Source organism: Pristiophorus japonicus, unplaced genomic scaffold, assembly GCF_044704955.1.
Source record: "Pristiophorus japonicus isolate sPriJap1 unplaced genomic scaffold, sPriJap1.hap1 HAP1_SCAFFOLD_81, whole genome shotgun sequence".
In the NCBI taxonomy this organism is placed as follows: domain Eukaryota; kingdom Metazoa; phylum Chordata; class Chondrichthyes; family Pristiophoridae; genus Pristiophorus; species Pristiophorus japonicus.
In genome coordinates this window covers 832,077-854,827 of record NW_027254729.1, presented here as the reverse complement: position 1 = coordinate 854,827, position 22,751 = coordinate 832,077, and the positions used below count along the sequence as shown (strand labels likewise).

At 44.7% G+C, this 22,751-nt stretch overlaps 1 protein-coding gene and 1 pseudogene across 1 annotated transcript; one reads left to right on the top strand and one right to left on the bottom strand.

The window, feature by feature from the left end:
- The window catches only part of LOC139257140 (zinc finger protein 585A-like), a 1,288,295-nt pseudogene that overhangs the window by 755,762 nt on the left and 509,782 nt on the right, over positions 1 to 22,751 (top strand).
- On the bottom strand, positions 814 to 8,061 carry LOC139257136 (probable G-protein coupled receptor 139). Its single transcript, XM_070874408.1, has 2 exons — positions 7,998 to 8,061; positions 814 to 1,724 (listed from the first exon to the last, which is right to left on the bottom strand). Exons 1-2 carry the CDS (start codon positions 8,059 to 8,061, stop codon positions 814 to 816), a joined length of 975 nt encoding a protein of 324 aa, XP_070730509.1.

The following is a 22,751-nucleotide window of genomic DNA, read 5'->3' as shown; positions in this document are numbered from 1 at the left end:
ACGGTCTCACAAATGTTTGGTTGGACGGCACCAGACAGAAAGATAACAGTTATCAGGAACGATTGAACAGGTTGTGCATGGTTCCTGTAGAAGACAGAACATAGAGGAGTCCTGATCGAAGTCTTGTAAATTATGATTGTTTTGGACCGGGTCGATGGGGAGAGAAAAGTTTATACTCGTGGGAGCATCCAAATCTGTGGAGCCACCAATGCAAGATAATCACTAATAACACAAATAGGAAAATAAAGAACAATTCTTTACTCAGAGAGTAGTTAGAATGTGGAAATCCTTACGTCAGGAAGTGGTTGAGTTGCATAGCTCAGATGCTGTCAAAGGGAAACTAGACGAGTAAATGAGAGAACATGAAATAGAAAGATATGCTGTGAGGCTGAGACGAAGTACTTGCAATGGGAAGAGTATGGTCTGGAACATAAACACCAGCACAGACCAGTAGGGCCGAACTGTATGTTTCTATGCTGTATATTCTATGTCATGTCATCCTCAGAATTACAGCTCCACTCTGCCGACTACCTATTGACGAGCCTCTCACTCTGGAAGCTGCAATGAATTCCTTCATTAAATGGATGTAGTGACCCTTTACAGAAGAGCTGGGACAGAATGCAACAAGCTCGTGGTGCTGACCAGAAAGACAAGGTGGGAAATGTCATTCAGAAACAGTGCCGTGTCCTAAACAGGTCGCTGGGTGTATTATCAGATCACCAGACATTCCTGTTGTAATTCAGTGGATGGAGGTCTGTGGCTAAATATAACATTCCTGGACTGGAAACACTGGGACCCGACTCTGGGCTGTGCTCAGTTGTTCTGTTTATTAATTAATTGTATAATTGAGGTAACCGGATATTTCACCGCGCTCTTCAACTGCTCTCTGAACTTGGACTGGGTCACCCCGTAAATAAATGTGTTTGTGCAGCAACTTAAATTCCGCAGTATAAATCCAACTTGTGCAAAGGTATATAACGAATCATTGTAATCAGTGGGATTTATTCCTGTACTGCTATAATAAAAGAAATATATTACAATTATCAGCCACAGCAATATGAAGCTGCCGGATATGGTGAAGAGTAAAATCACAGACTTCCTCCTGCTCTCCATCTCTGGGTCAGTGCCATTCTCCCCCTTGCTCTCACCCCTCAGTCCCTTCCGGACTCGACTGGCCACTAAAATGTGTCTGACTGTCAGAGCATTGAGCAACAAAATTACAGCGAATGGGAGCAGTGGGGTTAAAACCGTATCAAACCAGTCAAATCCCACCCATCCGGGCTTAGTAAAAGCGGCTGGGATTGTGACACAGTCCCACGGAACATTGCCGATTATATATCCAGGTTCTAATGTAAAGTAGAAAGGAATGTTTTTTGAACAGAGCAGAATGCAGCTTGTTCCCAGAACCACAGCCGCAGTTCTCCCGGTGCAATATTTGGTTTTTAGCTTCTGCCAACAAATGGCCACAAATCGATCAAAGGTGAAAGTGACGGTGAACCAGACAGAACAGTCTGCGGATAAACGGGACAGGAGATATATAACAGTACACACAGGGGTGATATCCAGGAAAGACCACGGGAAATAATACCAACTGATCCGCTGTAGTATGACCTCAGTGATGACTACCAGTAGATCCGCCGCTGTCATGGCCACCAGGTAGCGAGTGGTGCAGGTGGACAGCCCGCACTTTCCCCGGGACAGGATCACAATCGCCATTAAATTCACTGAAATAAACAGAAGGGAAAAGAGACGGTCAATTATTGGTCAAACTTTGTCGGTGACTAAGCCCAGACAGTAAGGCCTGTCATTTAGCACAAAAACAGCCGGGTGAACATCGGCTCAGGAGTTAACATGTAAAGTACATCATCTCAGCCCAACCTCCCTCCAACCCGCTGCTTCCCAGTTGAGCAGAGACAGGGCAGTTGGAGGGAAGCCGAGCCAGCCCAGCGGGCGGGTGGGTAATATTAATAGAAACATAGAAACATGGAACATAGGTGCAGGAGTAGACCATTCGGCCTTTGAGTCTGCACCAACATTCAATAATATCATGGCTGATCATTCCCTCAGTACCCATTTCCTGCTTTCTCTCCTTACCCCTTGATACCTTTAGCCGTAAGTGCCACATCTAACTCCCTATTAAATATATCCAATGAACTGACATCAACAACTCTCTGCGGCAGGGAATTGCACAGGTTAACAATTCTCTGACTGAAGAAGTTTCTCCTCATCTTGCTCCTAAATGGCTTACCCCTTATCCTTAGACTTTGTCCCCTGGTTCTGGACTTCTCCAACATCGGGAACATTCTGAAACAATGTCCTCTAGTTCTAGATTCCCCTACAAGGGGCAACACCCTCTCTGCATCTACCCTGTCGAGCCCCCTCAGAATCTTATACCTTTCAATAAGATCACTACTGATTCCTCTCAACTCCAACCATTATAGGCCCAACCTGCACAACATTTCCTCAAAAGACAAGACCTTCATCTCAGGAACCAGCCTGGTGAACCTTCGCTGAACAGTGTATGGTCACTGCCGGAAGATAATCAACCAGAGGGGGTCGGGGACCGGAGAACCACCCCACTACTGTAGCCCTTCAGTCCGAGTTATTGACTCAACTGGTCACTGTCTCCATTACTCTGCCTCGTCCCTCCTCTCCTACACGCTCCACACAAGGTTACAGGCCCACAGGATCAGGACCACAGAGGACAGGTATCCTCAGCTCAGAAAAAGGAAGACATGTTGTAAGCACTGGTGTGGGAGGTGGCATCATCGGACAGATACAAAGCAGTCAGCGACACTCGGAGAATGTAATAGAGTCCTTTTAGCAAGCTGAGTGAGAGGTCATATCATCAAGGTAGCTGGAGGAGTCGGCCGGATTATGGTAGATATTTGTACAGAGCCTGTCCTCGGAAATGGACTTAGAGATGTCGAGGAAGGGAAAGGTAGTGTCAGGCGGAGCATGTGAAGGACAGAGAGGGGCGTAAATTAGAAGCAAGGTTAACTACATAATTATAATTATAATAATTATTATTAGTAATAATATTAATAATAACTAATATTATTAATAATAATAACAATAACGTTTGTTTATATCACGCCTTTAATGTAGTTAAACATCCCAAGGTGCTTCACAACACTGTTAACAGAACAACACAGATACATATGACACCGAGATAAAAAAGAAGAAATTAAAGCACATGACCAAAAGCTTGGTAAAAGAGGTTGATTTTCAGGATATATTTAAAATGGAAAGATAGTTAGAGAAATGGAGAGGTTTAGGGAGGGACTTCCAGAGTTTAGGGCCCAAACAGCTGAAGGTAAGGCCACCGATGGTTGAGCAGTATAATGAGGGATGTTCGAGAGGGCAGCATTTGAAGAGCGGAGATATCTTGAGGGGTTATGAGGCAGAATAATATTACAGAAGTCGGGAGGTGCAAGGCCATGGAGAGATTTGTAAACAAGGATGAGAATTTTCAAAAGCGTGATGTTTTTAGCCGGGAGTCTATATAGGTCAAAAAGCACAGGGCTGAGGTGATGGGTGATCATGGCTTTGTGCGAGTTCGGACATTTTCAAGTTCATGGCTAGAAAAGTAAATTGCGTGAACACAGTCATCAATGTACCTGAACAATATGTGAAGGAGAGACCGGAGTAGAATTGGAACAACGAAGGTTCCCTGTATCCCAAGAAAAGGCAGCATAGCTAGGAACCATCCGAGCTCCCATACCGGCACCAGTGAAGTGTGGGGATGGAACATTGTTCAGACCAGAGGTCCAGCACTTGTACTTTCAGCAGGGGCAGTTCACTGGGGTCAGGATCAGGATCAGCAACCTGCAAGAGTTTTCATTCCCAGCCCAAAGCCGGTGAGAACGAGAGGACTTCCAGTGTGAATGGTGAGTGAATTAAATTGTAAATGGGGCCCTCAGAATGTATCAGCGGCGATAGGCGCAGGGAAGCTCGCCATCCGCTGCGCGTTTCAGGAGAGCTCGGGTTTACTGTAGAATTGGAACATTTTCCAGACCTCGGGAGCCTACAGTCAACAAAGGCAGACTTTGATGGCAAAGTCCAACACTGCCTTCAGTATGTCTGTGCAGACTTCGGACGCCTGGGGAAGAATGTGTTTGAAGACCAGGAACTCAGACCCAGGACAAAGCTCATGGTCGACAGGGCAGTAGTGATACCGGCCCTCCTATATGGTTCAGAGACATGGAATATTTACAGCAGGCACCACAAAGCACTGGAGAAGTACCAACGCAGTCTCCGCAAATTCCTGCAAATTAATTGGCCGGACTGGCACACCAACATCAGTCTTCTCGGTCAGGTTAATATCCCCAGCAGCGAAGCATTGACCACAGTCGATCAGCTCCGTTGGATGGGCCACATCGTCGGCATGCCTGACATTAGATTCAAAAAGCAAACGCTCCACACGGTGATTCGTTATTGTAAGCGAGCCACAGGTGGGCAGAGGAAACCTACCATGACACACTCCAAACCTCTTTTAATAATTGCAACGGCCCCACCTATACTTGGTAATCCCTGGCCTAGACAGCCCAAGTGGAGGAAAAGCATCCGTGCGGTGCAGAGCACATCGAGTCTTATCGCCCAGAGCAAGCTGAAGCCAAGCGTAGATAGCGGAAGGAGTGCGCAGCAACCCGGCCACCCCACACTGCCGTTCGTTCAACCAGCGTCTGCCCCATTTGTGACAGAGAATGTAGGTCATGCATTGGACTCTTCAGCACTCTGGGAAATAATTGTTAGTATGGAATCGAGTCATCCTCGAGTCCGAGGGTACGCCTCTGAAGCGGAAGTGGAAGAAATAGTGACCTACACTGAGTATATCCTACAGTGACAGACAGTCACAGTAATACATGGTCATTGGGTATGGTGTTCCACACCAGTTAGAGACCCACACTGAGTATATCCCACAGTGACACAGACTCCGAGTAATACATGGTCACTGGGTTATCGTGTTCCACACCGGTTAGTGACCCACACTCAGTATATCCTACAGTGACACACACTCCCAGTAATACATGGTCAGTGGGTTATGGTGTTCCACACCGGTTAGTGACCCATACTCAGTATATCGTACAGTGACACACACTCCCAGTAACACATGGTCACTGGGTATTGGTGTTCCACACCGGTTAGTGACCCACACTCAGTATATCCGACAGTGACAAACACTCCCAGTAATACATGGTCACTGGGGTGCAGTGTTCCACACTGGTTAGTGACCCACACTCAGTACATCCCACAGAGACACACATTCCCAGTAATACATGGTCAATGGTGTACGGTGATCGACACCGGTAAATGACCCACACTCAGTATATCCTACAGTGCAACACACTCCCAGTAATACGTGGTCGCTGGGTTATGGTGTTCCACACCGGTTAGTGACCCACACTCAGTATATCCTACAGTGCAACACACTCCCCATAATACGTGGTCACTGGGTTATGGTGTCCCACACCGGTTTGTGACCCACACTCAGTTTATCCTAAAGTGACATACACTCCCAGTAATACATGGTCACTGGTGGTACAGTGTTCCACACCGGTTAGTGACCCACACTGAGTATATCCTGCAGTGACATACAATCCCAGTAATACATGGTCACTGGGGGTACAGTGTTCCACACCGGTTAGTGACCCACACTCAGTATACCCTACAGTGTCAGACTCTCACAGTAATACATGGTCACCGGGGGTGCAGTGTTCCACACCGGTTCGTGACCCACAGTGAGTATATCCTACAGTGACAGACACTCCCAATAATACATGGTCACTGGGGTAGGTGTTCCACACTTGTTAGTGACCCACACTCAGTACATCCCACAGAGACACACATTCCCAGTAATACATGGTCAATGGTGTACGGTGTTCCACACCGGTTAATGACCCACACTCAGTATATCCTACAGTGCAACACACTCCCAGTAATAAGTGGTCGCTGGGTTATGGTGTTCCACACCGGCTAGTGACCCACACACAGTATATCCTACAGTGACACACACTCCCAATAATACATGGTCACAGGGTTCCGTTGTACCACACTGGTTAGTGACCCACACTGAGTACATCCTATAATGACAGACACAACCTGTAATACATGGCCACTGGGGTACGGTGTTCCACACCGGTTAGTGACCCACACTGAGTATATCCTACAGTGACACACACTCCCAGTAATAAATTGTCACGAGGGTACAGTGTTCCACAACGGTTAGCGACCCACACTCAGTTTATCCAAAGTGACACACACTCCCAGTAATACATGGTCACTGTGGTACGGTGTTCCACACCTGTGAATGAACCACACTCATTACATTCTCCAATGAGACACACTTCCTGTAATACATGATCACAGGGCTACGGTGTTCCACACCGGTTCGTGGCACTCACTCAGTCTATCTTACAGTGACACACATTTTCAGTAATACATGATGACTGGGGTAATTCTGTTCCCACCGGTTAGTGACCCACACTCAGTATATCCTACAGTGACAGACACTCCCAGTAATACATGATCAGTGGGAGTATGATGTTCCACGTGAGGTAGTGACTCTCGCTCAGTATATCCTACAGTGCAATCACCGCTACTCATACCTTCTGTCAGATAGTTGCGCGGAACAAGGACAAATTCAAAGGTACACAATATTCCACTAAAGACAATAGTTGAATAATTCAAGCAGCCTGTTCGTTTCAAACACAAGTTTATGTTCAGATGTTGCAATGGAATCAAACCGCAGTGGTTATTGAGGAAATTTGGCTGAACGGAATGATATCACCGTTGAGGTTTCTATACCCGTGACCAATAGTCCAGGATGTAAAATTATCAGTCACAGAGCAAAACCAGAGACCAGCTCACAAACAGATTTGCACGACTTCAATGGTTACATAAGAACATAAGAATATAAGAATTAGGAACAGGAGTCGGCCATCGAGCCCTCGAGCCTGCTCCGCCATTCAAAATGATCATGGCTGATCTGGCCGTGGACTCAGCTCCGCTTATCCACCCGCTCCCCATAACCCTTAATTCCCTTATTGGTTAAAAATCTATCTATCTGTGATTTGAATATATTCAATGAGCTAGCCTCAACTGCTTCCATGGGCAGAGAATTCCACAGATTCACAACCCTCTGGGAAAATAAATTCCCTCTCAACTCGGTTTTAAATTGGCTCCCCCTTATTTTGAGGCTGTGCCCCCTCGTTCTATTCTCCCCGACCACTGGAAACAACCTCTCTGCCTCTATCTTGTCTATCCATTTCATTATTTTAAATGTTTCTATATCATCACCCCTCATCCTTCTGAACTCCAACTAGCAATGACCCAGTCTACACAATCTATCATCATAAGGTCACCCCCTCATCTCTGGTATCAGCCTAGTGAATCGTATCTGTACCCCCTCCAAAGCAAGTATGTCCTTCCGTAAGTAAGGTGACCAAAACTGCACGCAGTACTCCAGGTGCGGCCTCACCAATACCCTGTAAAGTTGCAGCAGGACCTCCCTGCTTTTGTACTCCATCCCTCTCGCAATGAAGGCCAACATACAATTCGCCTTCATTATTCCCTGCTGGACCTGCAAACCAACTTTTTGGGAGTCATGCACAAGGACCCCCAGGTCCCTCTGCACTGCAGCATGTTGTAATTTCTCCCGATTCAAATAATATTCCCGGTATACTGGGTTTTTTTCCAAGGTGGATGACCTCACATTTTCCGACAATGTATTCGAACTGCCAAACCTTAGCCCATTCGCTAAACCTATCTAAATCTATTTGCAGCCTCTCTCTGTCCGCTTTCCCACAAATCTTTGTGTCATCTGCAAATTTTGTTACACTACACTCTGTCCCATCTTCCAGGTCATATATGTATATTGTAAACAGTTGTGCTCCCAGCACCGATCCCTGTGGCACACGACTAACCACCGATTTCCGACCTGAGAAGATTCCATTTATCCCGACTCTCTGCTTTCTGTTCGGCAGTTAGTCACTTACAAGGAACACCAATGACGGCAATGATCATGTAGCATATTCGCTGGGCATATTGAATTGAAAGCATTTTCTGCGTGAAACGATGTTCACCTTTGTGCTGCAGGCAATCTCCCTGAATTATACTCTCAGGCGGTACAATTCCAGCGCCTTTAACTTATACCCTGCGGGCTCTCCAAGGGGACATTGAGGTTGCAACATCGCTCAAAATAGTTATTGTTAAAACTTGAACAAACAGATTACGACAGCCAACTTATGTCCCTGTTGTGATTCAAATTTGAAACTGCAAAGACTGGACAATTCTGCTCACATTAATTAACAAATGAACGTTTCCAGCTGTATTCTCCCAGCAATTGGTTTGTTGTTTCAAAAACCATTAGGCCAACCTGGAGATCGCAAATAGTTTCTGGTAATATCTTTCGCACTGCTGTGTTCATTCAGAAATTACATACCAATGTTAGAGTTTCCCTCTCAGGGCTGCTGTACTACACTCTGTGATGTGGCTGCCTTATTTAACTCTAGCTATTCAGCAATTACATTCCCAATGTTCGAGTTTCCCTCTCAGTGCTGCTCTACTGCAGTCTGTGATGTGGCTGCCTACTTTAACTGTAGCTATTCAGTAATTACAGTTCCAATGTTCGAGTTTCCCTCTCAGGGCTGCTGTACTACAAAGGGGGTCGTGGCTGCACCTTTCAATGCAGGCATTCAGTACATAAATTACAAATGATAGAAAGTCCTTCTCAAGGCTGTTTTAGTGCGGTCCAGGAAGTGACTGATCTCTTTAACTATGGACATCCAGTTAAACAATTAAAGTGATGAATTTCTATGATAGTCCTCAAACTAATATAGGCCCTCATATTCATTAAGCCTCTCATACCATACAGCACCTCATACACATGCGGTGCCTTATGCTCGTAGATTACCTAAAAATAATACAGCACCACAAACTCATACAGCAAAAACAATGCAAACTAGAACAGCATTTCTCATCATGCAGGCACTGAAAATAATACAGCACATCAAACTAATAGAGAACTTCAAACTAGTACATCCCCACAAACGAAGAGAACCTCAAACTAAAACAACCTTTAATATGACAAAGTACCTCAAACTAAAACTAAAACTAATACAACCACTCAAACTAAAAGACAACATCAAACTAAAAGAGAACCTCAAAGTAAAAGAAAACCTGAAACCAGTGAAAAATATCAAACTAATTTTTAATAAATCTATAGATAACCTCAACATAACATGGACACAAAATAATTATGAATTTGAAACTAATACAGACCCTCAAAAAAATAGAGACACTGAAACTATTAATGAAACTCACACTAAAATTTGAATTCAAATTAAGAGTGAATCTGAAACTGATAAAAGTAAACTAATAGGGATTCTCAAAATAATCCACTCAAACTAATAGAGAATCTCAAACGAATAGGGAGGATCAAATAATCCAAATATTTAACGTGACAGAGAAAATAAAACTAATACAGCCCCTCAAACTAATACTGACCCTCAAACTAATACACTCTCTCAAACTAATACAGACCCTCAAACAAATACAGTCCCTCAAACTAATACCGCCCTTCAAACGAATATAATCCATCAAACTAATACAGCCCCTCAAACTAATATAGTCCCTCAAACTAATACAGCCCCTCAAACTAATATAGCCGTTCAAACGAATTCAACCCTCAAACTAATACAGACCGTCAAACTAATAGAGAACCTCAAACTCATCGAGAAACTCAAACTAATACAGTCCCTCAAACTAATACAGCCTCTCAAATTAATACAGTCCATCAAACTAATACAGTCTCGCAAACTAATACAATCCCACAAACTAATGCGATCCCTCAAACTAATACAGTCCATCAAACTAATACAGCCCCTCAAACTAATACAGTCCCTCAAACTAATACAGCCTCTCAAACTAATACAGTCCCTCAAACTAATACAGTCCCTCAAACGAATACAATCCCACAAACTAATGCAATCCCTCAAACTAATACAGCCCCTCAAAGTAATACAGTTCCTCAAACTAATACAGCCCCTTAAACTAATAAAGCCCCTCAAACTAATCCAACACCTCAAACGAATACAGACCGTCAAACTAATAGAGAACCTCAAACTCATCGAGAAACTCAAACTAATACAGTCCCTCAAACTAATACAGCCTCTCAAACTAATACAGTCCATTAAACTAATACAATCCCTCAAACTAATCCAATCCCACAAACTAATACATCCTCTCAAACTAATACAGCCCCACAAATTAATAGAGAGCCTCAAACTAATACAGCCCCTCAAGCTAATACAATCCAACTAACTAATGCAATCCCTCAAACTAATACAGTCCATCAAACTAATAAAGACCCTCAATGGAATACAATACATCAAACAAATACAGTCCCTCAAACTAATACAGCCCCTCAAACTACTATAGTCCCTCAAACTAATACAGCCCTTCAAACTAATACAGACCGTCAAGCTAATAGAATACCTCAAACTCATTGAGAATCTCAAACTAATACAGTCCCTCAAACTAATACAGTCCTTCAAACTAATAGAGAACCTCAAACTCATCGTGAATCTCAAACTAATACAGCCCCTCAACATAATACAGTCCCACAAACTAAGGCAATCCCTCAAACTAATCCATACCCTCAAACTAATACAGCCCCTGAAACTAATATAGACCCTCAATCTAATAAAATCCCTCAAACTAATGCAATCACTCAAACTAATACAGACCCTCAAATTAATACAGCCGCTCAAACTAATAAAGAACCTCATATTAATAGATATACTACTACCTGTAGCGGACCTTGGACAAAACCAGCCGCTTAAAATAATACAAGAATATAAACTTTTCCAGAAGCTCACATTAATGTATTTCCTCAAAATAATAGAGAAGCTCAAACTTATGCAACCGCTGAAGCTATTCGAGAACTCAACATAATAGAGAACCTCAAACTAATAGATAACCTCTAATTAATGCAGACGTTAAAGCTAATAGAAAACCTCAAAATAATACAATAAATAGAGAACGTCAAACTAATAGAGAACCTCAAGCTAATAGAGGACCTAAACCCTATACAGCAACTCTACCACACACAGAAAGTTATATTCATATAGCCATTGAAACTCACACAGCATTTCCGATAAAACAGTCTATCAAACTAATGCAGCCCTTAGAACTAATATAGAACGTGAAACAAATATAACCGCTAAAACAATAAAGATCCTCAAACTAATAAATAACCACAAACTACGAGAAAACCTCAAAATACTACAGCCCATGAAACTGAAAAATACCATCACATTAATAGAGAATCTCAAATAAATAGAGCAGCGTCAAATAATATAACATTTCCACCATTTATAGAAACTCAAGCTAATATACAACCTCAAACTATGAAAGAAACTCAAATCAATATGAGAACCTCAAACAAATACAGCCACCTAAAATAATACATCTCAAACTATTAGAGAAACTGAAACTAATAAAGCCTTTCAAATTAATACAGCCCCTCAAACTATTATAGACCCTGATACTAATAGTGAACGTGAATGTAATAAAGAAACTACAACTAATAGATAATTAAAAGCGCAGGAGATTTAGCATCCAGTCGACAATCACGAAGTGGGTGGATTTTTCATTGGAGTAGAACCGGTGGCCCAACGTCTTATTCCACTGAAAGCCAAGAACAGAGAACTGCTCATCAAGGACAGTGAGGTTGCCGGTGCTGGCTGGAAAGAACACTTCGATGATCTTCGCAACAAAGAATCCGACTTCGAAGTGAGTGTCCTTGACTTCATCCCACAGCATGCTACCCATCACCTCCTTGGCACAATCACAGCTCGGCACGAGTTTGCAAAGGCCTTCCGACAACTAAAAACAAGAAGGCCTATGGAGCAAAATGAATCCCCTTAGAAGTACTGAACCTTGGCGGCGAAGCACTAATGGCACGTATTCATGACCTTATCTGGAAGGAGGACATCATGCCAGGAGATCTCGGAGTAGGTTTAATTGCGTTGATCTTGAAGAAAGGTGACGAGTCTGACTGCGGTAACGGCAGAGGAATGTCGCTGCTCTCAACCAAAGGCAAAGTCATCGCAAGTATTCTCCTCAACCACCTTCTCCCTGTGGCTGAAGAACACCTCCCAGTTTCGCAATGTGGATTCCGCCCACTAATTGGCACAATGGATATCATCTTCACCACGCGGCAGATACTAGAGAAATGCAGCGAATAGCACCAACACTGGAACATGGCCTATTTAAAACTCACGAAAGCCTCCAACGCTGTCAACCATGAGGGTATATGGAGCGTCCTCCTCAGATTCGGCTGCACTTCAAGGTTTGTCACCATGCTCCACCTTCTGCAGGATGAAATGTAAGCCGTGCTCCCGGTCACGGCATCCACCACAGAACAATTCCACAGACAGACCGGGGTCAAGCAAGGGTGTGTCATCGCATGACGAGGGGAAGGAAGTCGCAGCCAAGTTCCTGGCACCGTGGGTGGTTCCGCTGCACAGGAGGGCAGGATAAAGAGTGGAAGAGCGACAGTGATAGGGTATTATATTGTAAAGGGAACAGATAGGCGTTTCTGCGGTAGGAATCGAGAATCCAGGATGCTATGTTGCCACCTGGTGCAAGGGTCAAGGATGTCTCGGAGCGGATGCAGGGCTTTCTGAAGGGGGAGGGTGAACAGCCAATTGTAATTGTGCATATAGGTACCAACGATATAGATAAAAAGCGGGATGAGGTCCTACAAACTGAATTTAGGGAGCTAGGTGTTAAATTAAAAAGTAGAACCTCAAAGTTAGCAATCTGAGGATAGCTACCAGTGCCACGTGCTTGTCAGAGTCGGAATCGCAGGATAGCTCAGATGAATCCGTAGATTGAGGAGTGGTGCAAGAGGGAGCGATTCAAATTCCTGTGACATTGGAACCGGTTCTGGGGGAGATGGGACCAGTACAAACCGGACAGTCTGCACGTGTGCAGCACCGGAACCAATGTCATGGTGGGGGTGTTTGCTCGTGCTTTTGGGGAGGGGTTAACCTAATATGGCAGGGGAATGGGGACCCAAGCAGGGATTCAGAGGGAGGTAAGATGGGGGCAGAAGCAAAAGATAGAAAGGAGAATAGAAAATTGGAGGGCAGATAAACCCAAGGCAAAAATATAAAATACCACATTACAGAAACATTCTAAATGGAAACAGAGGGATAAAAAGACAATTCTGAAGGCTCAGTGCCTCAATGCGAGGAGTATGCAGAATAAAGTGGATGAATTAACTGCGCAGGTAGCTCTTTATGATTATAATATAATTGGGATCAGAGAGACATGGCTCCAGGGTGACCAAGGCAGGGAACTCAACATCCAGGGTATTCAACATTCAGGAAACACAGACAGAAAGGAAAGGGAGGTGAATTGGCGTTGCTTGTTAAAGAGGAACTAAGCGCAATAGTAAGACAGGACATTAACTTGAATGATGTGGAATCCGGATAGTTATAGCTACGGAATGCCAAAATACAGAAAACGCGAGTGAGAGTTGTGTCCAGACAACGAAACAGTAGTAACGAGGTTGGAGATGGCATCAAACAAGAAATTAGGGATGTTTGCAATAAAGGTACGGCAGTTATCATGGGTGGCTTTAATCTACAGATAGATTGGGCTAACCAAACTGGTAGCAATGCGGTGGAGGCGGAATTCCTGGAGTGTATTAGTGATGGCCTTAGAGACCAATATGTCGAGGAATCAACTAGAGAGCTGGCCAACCTAGACTGGGTGTTGTGTAATGTGAGAGGACTAATCATCAATCTTGTTGTGCGAGGCCCCCGGAAAGATGACCATAATATGGTAGAATTCTTTTTAAGATGGAGAGTGAAATGTTATTTTGTAGACTAGGGTCCTGAATTTAAGGAAAGGTTACTTCGATGGTATGAGATGTGGATTGGGTACGATAGACTGGCAAATGATACTTAAAGGGTTGACAGTGGATACGCAATGGCAGAAATTTATAGATTACATGGATGAACTTCAACAATTGTACATCTCTGTCTGGAGTAAAAATAAATAGGGGAAGGTAGAACAACCGTGGCTAACAAAGGAAATTAGAGATAGTGTTAAATCCAAGTAAGAGGCATATAAATTGGCGAGAATAACCAGCAAACCTGTGGACTGGGTGAAATGTAGAATTCATCAGAGGACAAAGGGTTTAATTAGGGGCATTACAATAGAGTATGAGAGGAAGCTTTTTGGGAATATAAAAACTGACTGCAAAAGCTTCTATAGATGCGTGGAGAGAAAAAAGATTAATGACGACCAACGTAGGTCTTTTGCAGACAGAATCAGATTAATTTATAATGGGGAACAAAGAAATGACAGAGCAATTGAACAAAAACTTTCGATCTGTCGCCAATAACGAAGACGAAAATAACCTTCCAGAAATACTATTGTTTCGAGGGTCGAGTGAAAAGGAGGAAGGGAAGGAAATCCTTATTAGTCAGGAAATTGTGTTAGGGAATTTGATCGGATTGAAGGCCGATAAATCACCAGGGCCTGATAGGCTGCATCCAAGAGTAATAAAGGAAGTGGCACTCGAAATAGTGGATGCATTGGTGATCATCTTTCAATATTCCATTGACTCTGGATCAGTTCATATGAATTGGAGGGTAGCTAATGCAACACCACTTTTTAAAATAGGAGGGAAAGAGGAAACGTGACATTATAGATGGGTTTGTCTAACATCGGTGGTGGGGAAAATGTTGGAATCAATTATTAATGATGAAATAGCAGCCGTTTTGGAAACAGTGGCAGGATCGGTCCTAGTCAGCATGGAATTATGAAAGGGAAATCATGCTTGACAAATCTTCTAAAATGTTTTTAGGATGTAACTAGTCGAGTGGAAAAGGGAGAACCAGTGGATGTGGTGTATTTGAACGTTCAAAAGGCTTTTTACAAGGTCCCACACAAGAAACTAGAGGGAAAATTAAAGCACATGGGATTGGGGGTAATGTATTGACGTGGACAGACAACTAGTTGGCAGACAGGAAGGAGTGAGTCAGAATAAACGGGTCCTTTTCAGAAATGCAGGCAGTGCCCAGTGGGGTGCCGCAGGGATCAGTGCTGGGACACCAGCCTTTTACAATGTAAATCAATGATTGAGATGAAGGAATTGAATGTAATATCTCCAAGTTTGCAGATGACACTCAGCTGGGTGGCGTTGTGAGCTGTGAGGATGATGCGAAGAGTCTGCAGGGAGACTTGTACAGGTTAATTGAGTGGGCAAATGCATGGCAGACGCAATATAATGTGGATAAATGTGAGGTTATCCACTTCGGTGGCAAAAACAGGACGACGGAATATTATCTGAATGGTGACAGATTGGGAAAAGGGGAGGTGCAACGAGACCTGGGTGTCATGGTACATCAGCCATTCAAGTTTGGCATGCAGATACAGCAGGTTGTGAAGAGGCAAATAGCATGTTGGCCTTCATAGCAAATGGATTTGAGTATAGGAGCAGAAAGGTCTTACTGCAGTTGTAGAGGGCCTTGGTGAGGACAAACCTGGAATATTATGTTAAGTTTTGGTCTCCTATCTCAGCTAGGGTGTTCTTGCTTTCGAGGGAGGACAGCGAAAGTTCAACAGATTTATTCCTGCGATTGCAGGACTGACATATGAGGATCAACTGGGCTTGTATCCACTGGTGTTTAGAAGAATAGAAACATACAAACATAGAAACTTAGAAAATAGGTGCTGGAGTAGTCCATTCGGCCCTTCTAGCCTGCACCAACATTCAATGTGTTCATGGCTGAACATGCAACTTCAGTACCCCATTCCTGCTTTCTCACCATACCCCTTGATCCCCCTAGTAGTAAGAAATTAATCTAACTCTTTTTTGAATATATTTAGTGAATTGACATCAACAACTTTCTGTGGTAGAAAATTCCACATGTTCACCACTCTCTGGGTGAACAAGTTTCTCCTCATCTTGGTCCTAAATGGCTTACACCTTTTCCTTAGACTGTGACCCCTGGTTCGGGACTTCCCCAACATTGGGAACATTCTACCTGCATCTAGCCTTTCCAAACCCATCAGAATTTTAAACGTTTCTATGAGATCCCCTCTCATTCTTCTGAACTCCAGTGAATACATGCCCAGTTGTTCCAGTCGTTCTTGATATGTCAGTCCTGCCATCCCGGGAATCAGTCTGGTGAACCTCCACTGCACTCACTCAATAACAAGAATGTCCTTCCTCAAGTTAGGAGAACAAAACTGTGCACAATACTCCAGGTGTCGCCTCACCAAGGCCCTGTACAACTGTAGCAACACCTCCCTGCCCCTGTACTCAAATCGCCTCGCTATGAAGGCCAACATGCCATTTCCTTTCTTAACCGCCTGCTGTACCTGCATGCCAACCTTCAATGACTGATGTACCATGACACCCAGGTCTCGTTGCACCTCTCCTTTTCCTAATCTGTCACCATTCAGATAATAGTCTGTCTATCTTTTTTGTACCACCAATGTGGATAAACTCACATTTATTCACATTATCCTTCATCTGCCATGCATTTGCCCACTCACCTAACCTATCCAGTAACTCTGCAGCCTCATAGCATCCTCCTCGCAGCTCATACTGCCACCCAACTTAGTGTCATCCGCACATTTGGAGATACTACATTTAAACCCTTCGACTAAATCATTAATGTACAGTGTAAACAGCTGGGGCCCCAGCACAGAACCTTGCGGTACCACACTAGTCACTGCCTGCCATTCTGAAAAGGACCCATTTACTCCTACTCTTTGCTTCCTGTCTGCCAAACAGTTTTCAATCCATATCAGCACTCTGACCCCAATCCCATGTACTTTAACGTTGCACATTAATCGATTGTGTGTGACCTTGTCGAAAGCCTTCTGAAAGTCCAAATATATCACATTAACTGGTTCTCCCTTGTCCACCCTACTGGAAACATCCTCAAAAAATTCCAGAAGATTTGTCAAGCATGATTTCCCTTTCACAAATCCATGCTGAACTTGGGCCTATCGTGTCACCTGTTTCCAAATGCGCTGCTATGATATCCTTAATATTTGATTCCATCCTTTTACCCACTACTGAAGTCAGGCTGACCGGTCTATAATTACTTGTATTCTCTCTCACTCCTTTTTTTAAAAATGGGGTTACATTGGCTACACTCCACTCGATGGGTATTGATCCAGAGTCGAGGGAATGTTGGAAAATGACTGTCAATGCATCCGCTATTTCCAAGGCCACCTCCTTAAACACTCTGGGATGCAGTCCATCAGGCCCTGGGGATTTATCGGCCTACAGTCCAGTCCCACAGGGATCACAGTCAAGTCCCACAGGGGTCACAGTCCAGTCCTGTCCCACAGTGATCACAGGCCAGTCCCAGAGGGATCACAGTCCTGTCCCACAGAGATCACAGTCCAGTTCCACACGGATCACAGTGCAGTCCCATAGGGATCACAGTCCAGTCCCACAGGGGTCAAAGTCCAGTACCACAGGGATCACAGTCCAGCCCCACAGGGGTCACAGTCAAGTCCCACAGGGGTCACAGTCCAGTCGCATAGGGATCACAGTCCATTCCCACAAGGATCACAGTCCAGTCCCACAGAGATTACAGTCCAGTCCAACAGGGATTAAAGCACGGTCCCACAGGGATCACAGTCCAGTCCCACAGGGCTCACAGTCCAGTCCCACAGGGGGTCACAGTCCAGTCGAATAGGGATCACAGTCCATTCCCACAAGGATCACAGTCCAGTCCCACAGGGATCACAGTCCAGTCCACAGGGATCGGAGGCAAGTCCCATAGGGGTCGCAGTTCGGTCCCACAAGGATCAAACTCCGGTACCACAAGGATTGCAGTTCAGTCCCACAGGGGTCACAGTCCAGTCCCACATGGGTCAAAGTCCGGTCACACAGGGAGCACAGTCCAGTCCCACATGGTCAAACTCCGGTCACACAGGGAGCACAGTCCAGTCCAACAGGGACCACAGGCCGTCCCACAGGGATCACAGTCCAGTCCCACAGGGATCAAAGTCCAATCCCACAGGGATCATAGTCCAGTCCCACAGGAATGAAAGTCCAGTGCCACAGGGATCACAGTCCAGTCCCACAGGAATCACAGTCCAGTTCCACACGAATCCCAGTCCAGTCCCACAGAGATCACAGTCCAGTCCCAAAGAGATCACAGTCCAGTCCCTCAGGGATCACAGTCCAGTCCCACAGGGATCACAGTGCAGTCCCTCAGGTATCACAGTCCAGTCCCACAGGGAATACAGTCCAGTCCCACAGGGATCACAGTCCAGTCCCACAGCGATCACAGTCCAGTCCCACAGGGATCACAGTCAAGTGCCACAGGGATCACATTCCAGTTGCACAGGGATCACAGTCCAGTCCCACAGGGATCACAGTCCAGTCCCACAGGGGTCACAGTCCCGTCCCACAGAGACTACAGACCAGTCCAAAGGGGATCACAGTCCAGTGCCACAGGAATCATAGTACAGTCGCACAGGGATCACAGTCCAGTCCCACAGGGATCACAGTCCAGTCCCACAGGGGTCACAGTCCAGACCCACAGAAACTACAGTCCAGTCCCACAGGGATCACAGTCCAGTTCCACATGGATCCCAGTCCAGTCCCACCGAGATCAGAGTCCAAACCCACAGGTGTCACAATCCAGTCCCACATGGATCACAGTTCAGTCCCACATGGATCACAGTTCAGTCCCACAAAGATCACAGTCCAGTGCCACAGGGATCACAGTCCAGTCCCACAGGGATCACAGTGCAGTTCCTTAGGTATCACAGTCCAGTCCCACAGGGTTCACAGTCCAGTCCCACAGGGATCACAGTTCAGTCTCACAGAGATCAGAGTCCAGTCCCACAGGTGTCACAATCCAGTCCCACATGGATCACAGTTCAGTCCCACATGGATCACAGTTCAGTCGCACAGAGATCACAGTCCAGTTCCACAGGGATCACAGTCCAGTCCCAGAGGGATCACAGTCCAGTCCCACGGAGATCACAGTCCAGTCCCACAGGGGTCACAGTCCTGTCATAGAAAAATGGCATTGAAACATAGAAATTAGGTGCAGGAGTAGGACATTCGGACCTTATATCCTGCACCACCATTCAATGAGTTCATGGCTGAACATGCAACTTCAGTACCCCATTCCTGCTTTCTCGCCATACCTCTTGATCCCCCTAGTAGTAAGGACTGCATCTAACTCATTTTTGAATATATTTCGTGAATTGGCCTCAACAACTTCCTGTGGTAGAGAATTATACAGGTTCACCACTCTCTGGGTGAAAATGTTAATCTGCACCTCGGTCCGAAATTGCTTACCCCTTGTCCTTAGACTGTGACCCTGGTTCTGTACTTCCCCAACATCGGGATCATTCTTGCTGCATCTAAGCTGATTAACCCATCAGAATTTTAAACGTTTCTATGAGATCCCCTCTCATTCTTCTGAACTCCAGTGAATAGAAGCCCAGTTGATCCAGTCATTCTTGATATGTCAGTCCCGCCATCCCGGGAATCAGTATGGTGAGCCTCCGCTGCACTCCCTCAACAGCAAGAATATCCTTCCTCAGGTTAGGAGACCAAAACTGTACACAGTACTCCAGGTGTGGCCTCACAAATGCCCTGTACTACTGCAGTAACACCTCCCTGCCCCTGTACTCAAAACCCCAAGCTCTGAAGGCCAACATGACATTTGCTTTCTTAACCGACTGCTGTACCTGCATGCCAATCTTCAGTGACTGATGTACCATGACACCCAGGTCTCGTTGCACCTCCCCTTTTCCTAATCTGTCACTATTCAGATAATAATCTGTCTCTCTGTTTTTACCACCAATGTGGATAAACTCACATTTAAACACATTATCCTTCATCTGTCATGCATTTGCCCCCTCACCTAACCTATCCATGTCACTCTGAAGCCTCATAGCATCCTCCTCGCAGCTCACACTGCCACCCAACTTCGTGTCATCCGCAAATTTGGAGATACTACATTTAATCCCCTCGTCTAATCATTAATGTACAATTCTAAATAGCTGGGCCCCCAGCACAGAACCTTGCCGTACCCCACTAGTCACTGCCTAATTCAAAATTTCTCTCAGTCCCCGGGTTCACTGCTATTTTTGATCAATTTGTATGCCACTTCCTTGGCTTTAATACTATCTCTAATGTCCCTTGATAGCCCCGGTTGAGCCACCTTCCTTTTTTATTTTTATGCCAGACAGGGATGTACAATGGTTGTAGTTTATCCAAGCGGTCTGTAAATGTCTGCCATTGACCATCCACTGTCAACCCCTTAAGTATCATTCGCAAATCTATCCTAGCCAATTTACGCCTCATACCTTCAATGTTACCCTTCTGTAAGTTCTGGACCATGGTCTCTGAATTAACTGTTTCATTGTCCATCCTAATTCAGAATTCCACCATATTGTGGTCAGTCTTCCCCAAGGGGCCTCGCACAATGAGATTGCTAATTAATCCTCTCTCATTAAACAACAACCATTCTAAGATGGCCTCCCCGCTAGTTGGTTCCTCGACATATTGTCCTAGGAAACCATCCCTTATGCACTCCAGGAAATCCTCCTCCACCGTATTGCTTCCAGTTTGGTTCCCCCAATCTCTATGCATGTTAAAGTCACCCATGTTAACTGCTGCACCTTTATTGTATGCAATCCTAATTTTCTGTTTGATGCCTCCCAAACATCACTACTGCAGTTTGGAGGTCTGTACACAACTGCCGCTAACGTTTCTCGCCATATCCCTTGATCCCCCAGTCGTAACATAAGAACATAGAACATAAGAATTCGAAACAGGAGTAGGCCATCTAGCCTCTCGAGCCTGCTCCGCCATTCAACAAGATCATGACTGATTTGGCCGTGCACTCAGCTCCACTTACCGCCCGCTCCCCATAACCCTTAATTCCCTTATTGGTTAAAAATCTATCTAACTTTGATTTGAATACATTCAATGAGCTAGCCTCAACTGCTTCCTTGGCAGAGAATTCCTTCTCAACTAGGTTTTAAGTTGGCTCCCCCGTATTTTGAGGCGCTGCCCCCGAGTTCTTGTCTCCCCAACCAGTGGAAACAACCTCTCTGCCTGTATCTTGACTATCCCTTTCATTATTTTAAATGTTTCTATAAGATCACCCCACATCCTTCTGAACTCCAACAAATAAAGACCCAGTCTACCCAATCTATCATCATAAGGTAAGCCCCTCATCTCCGGAATCAGCCGAGTGAATGGTCTCTGTACCCCCTCCAAAGCTCGTCTGTCTTCTCTTAAGTAAGTTGACCAAAACTGCACACAATACTCCAGGTGCGGCCTCACCAATACACTGCACAGTTGTAGCAAGACCTCCCTGCTTTTGTACTTCATCCCTCTCACAATGAAGGCCAGCATTCCATTCGCCTTCCTGATTACCTGCTGCACCTGCAAACTAAATTGTTGGGATTCATGCACAAGGAACCCCAGGTCCCTCTGTACCGCAGCATGTTGTAATTTCTCCCCATTCAAATAATATTCCCTTTTTTTGTTTTTTTTCCCCAAGGTGGATGACCTCACAGTTTCTGACATTGTATTCCATCTGCCAAACCCTAGCCCATTCGCTCAACCTATCTAAATCTCTTCGCACCCGCTCTGTGTCCTCCACACAACCTGCTTTCCATTAATCTTTGTGTCACTGCAAATTTTGTTACACTACACTCTGTCACCTCTTCCAGGTCATCTATGTGCATTCTAAACAGTTGTGGTCTCAGCACCGATCGCTGTGGCACACCACGAACCACGGATTTCCAACCAGAAAAGGACTCATTTATCCCGACTCTGCTTTCTGTGAGCCAGCCAATTCTCGATCCAAGCTAGTACATTTCCTATGACTCTGCGTACCTTTATTTCTGCAGTAACCTTTTGTGTGGCACCTTATCAAATGCCTTTTGGAAATCTAAATACACCACATCCATCGGTACACCTCAATCCACCATACTCGTTATAGCCTCAAAGAATTCCAGTAATTAGTTAAACATGATTTCCCCTTCATGAATCCATGCTGGGTGTGCTTGATTGCACTATTCCTATTAGATGTCGCGCGATTTCTTCCTTAATGATAGCTTCAAGCATTTTCCCCACTGCAGATGTCAAACTAACCGGCCTATAGTTACCTGCCTTTTGTCTACCCGCCTTTTTTAAACAGAGGCATTACATTAGCTGCTTTCCAATCCGATTGTACCTCCCCAGAATCCAGAGAATTATGGTAGATTATAACGAATGCATCTGCTTTAACTTCTGCCATCTCTTTTAATACCCTGGGATGCATTTCATCATGACCTGGGGACTTGTCCACCTTGAGTCGCATTAGCCTGTCCAGTATTACCCACTTGTGAAAGTGATTATCTTAAGGTCCTCCCTTCCCACATTATCGTGACCAGCAATTTTTGGCATGGTTTTTGTGTCTTCCACTGTGAAGACCGAAGCAAATTAATTGTTTAAGGTCTCAGCCAGTTCCACATTTCCGATTATTAAATCCCCCTTCTCATCTTCTAAGGGACCAAAAGCTTTTACTATCTGTTTTTATTTTTTGCGCAAGTTTACTTTCGTAAACTATCTTTCCTTTCTTTGTTGCTTTCTTAGTCATTCTTTGCTGTTGTTTAAAATTTTCCCAACCTTCTAGTTTCCCACTAACCTTGGCGACCTTATACGCATTGCTTTTTAATTT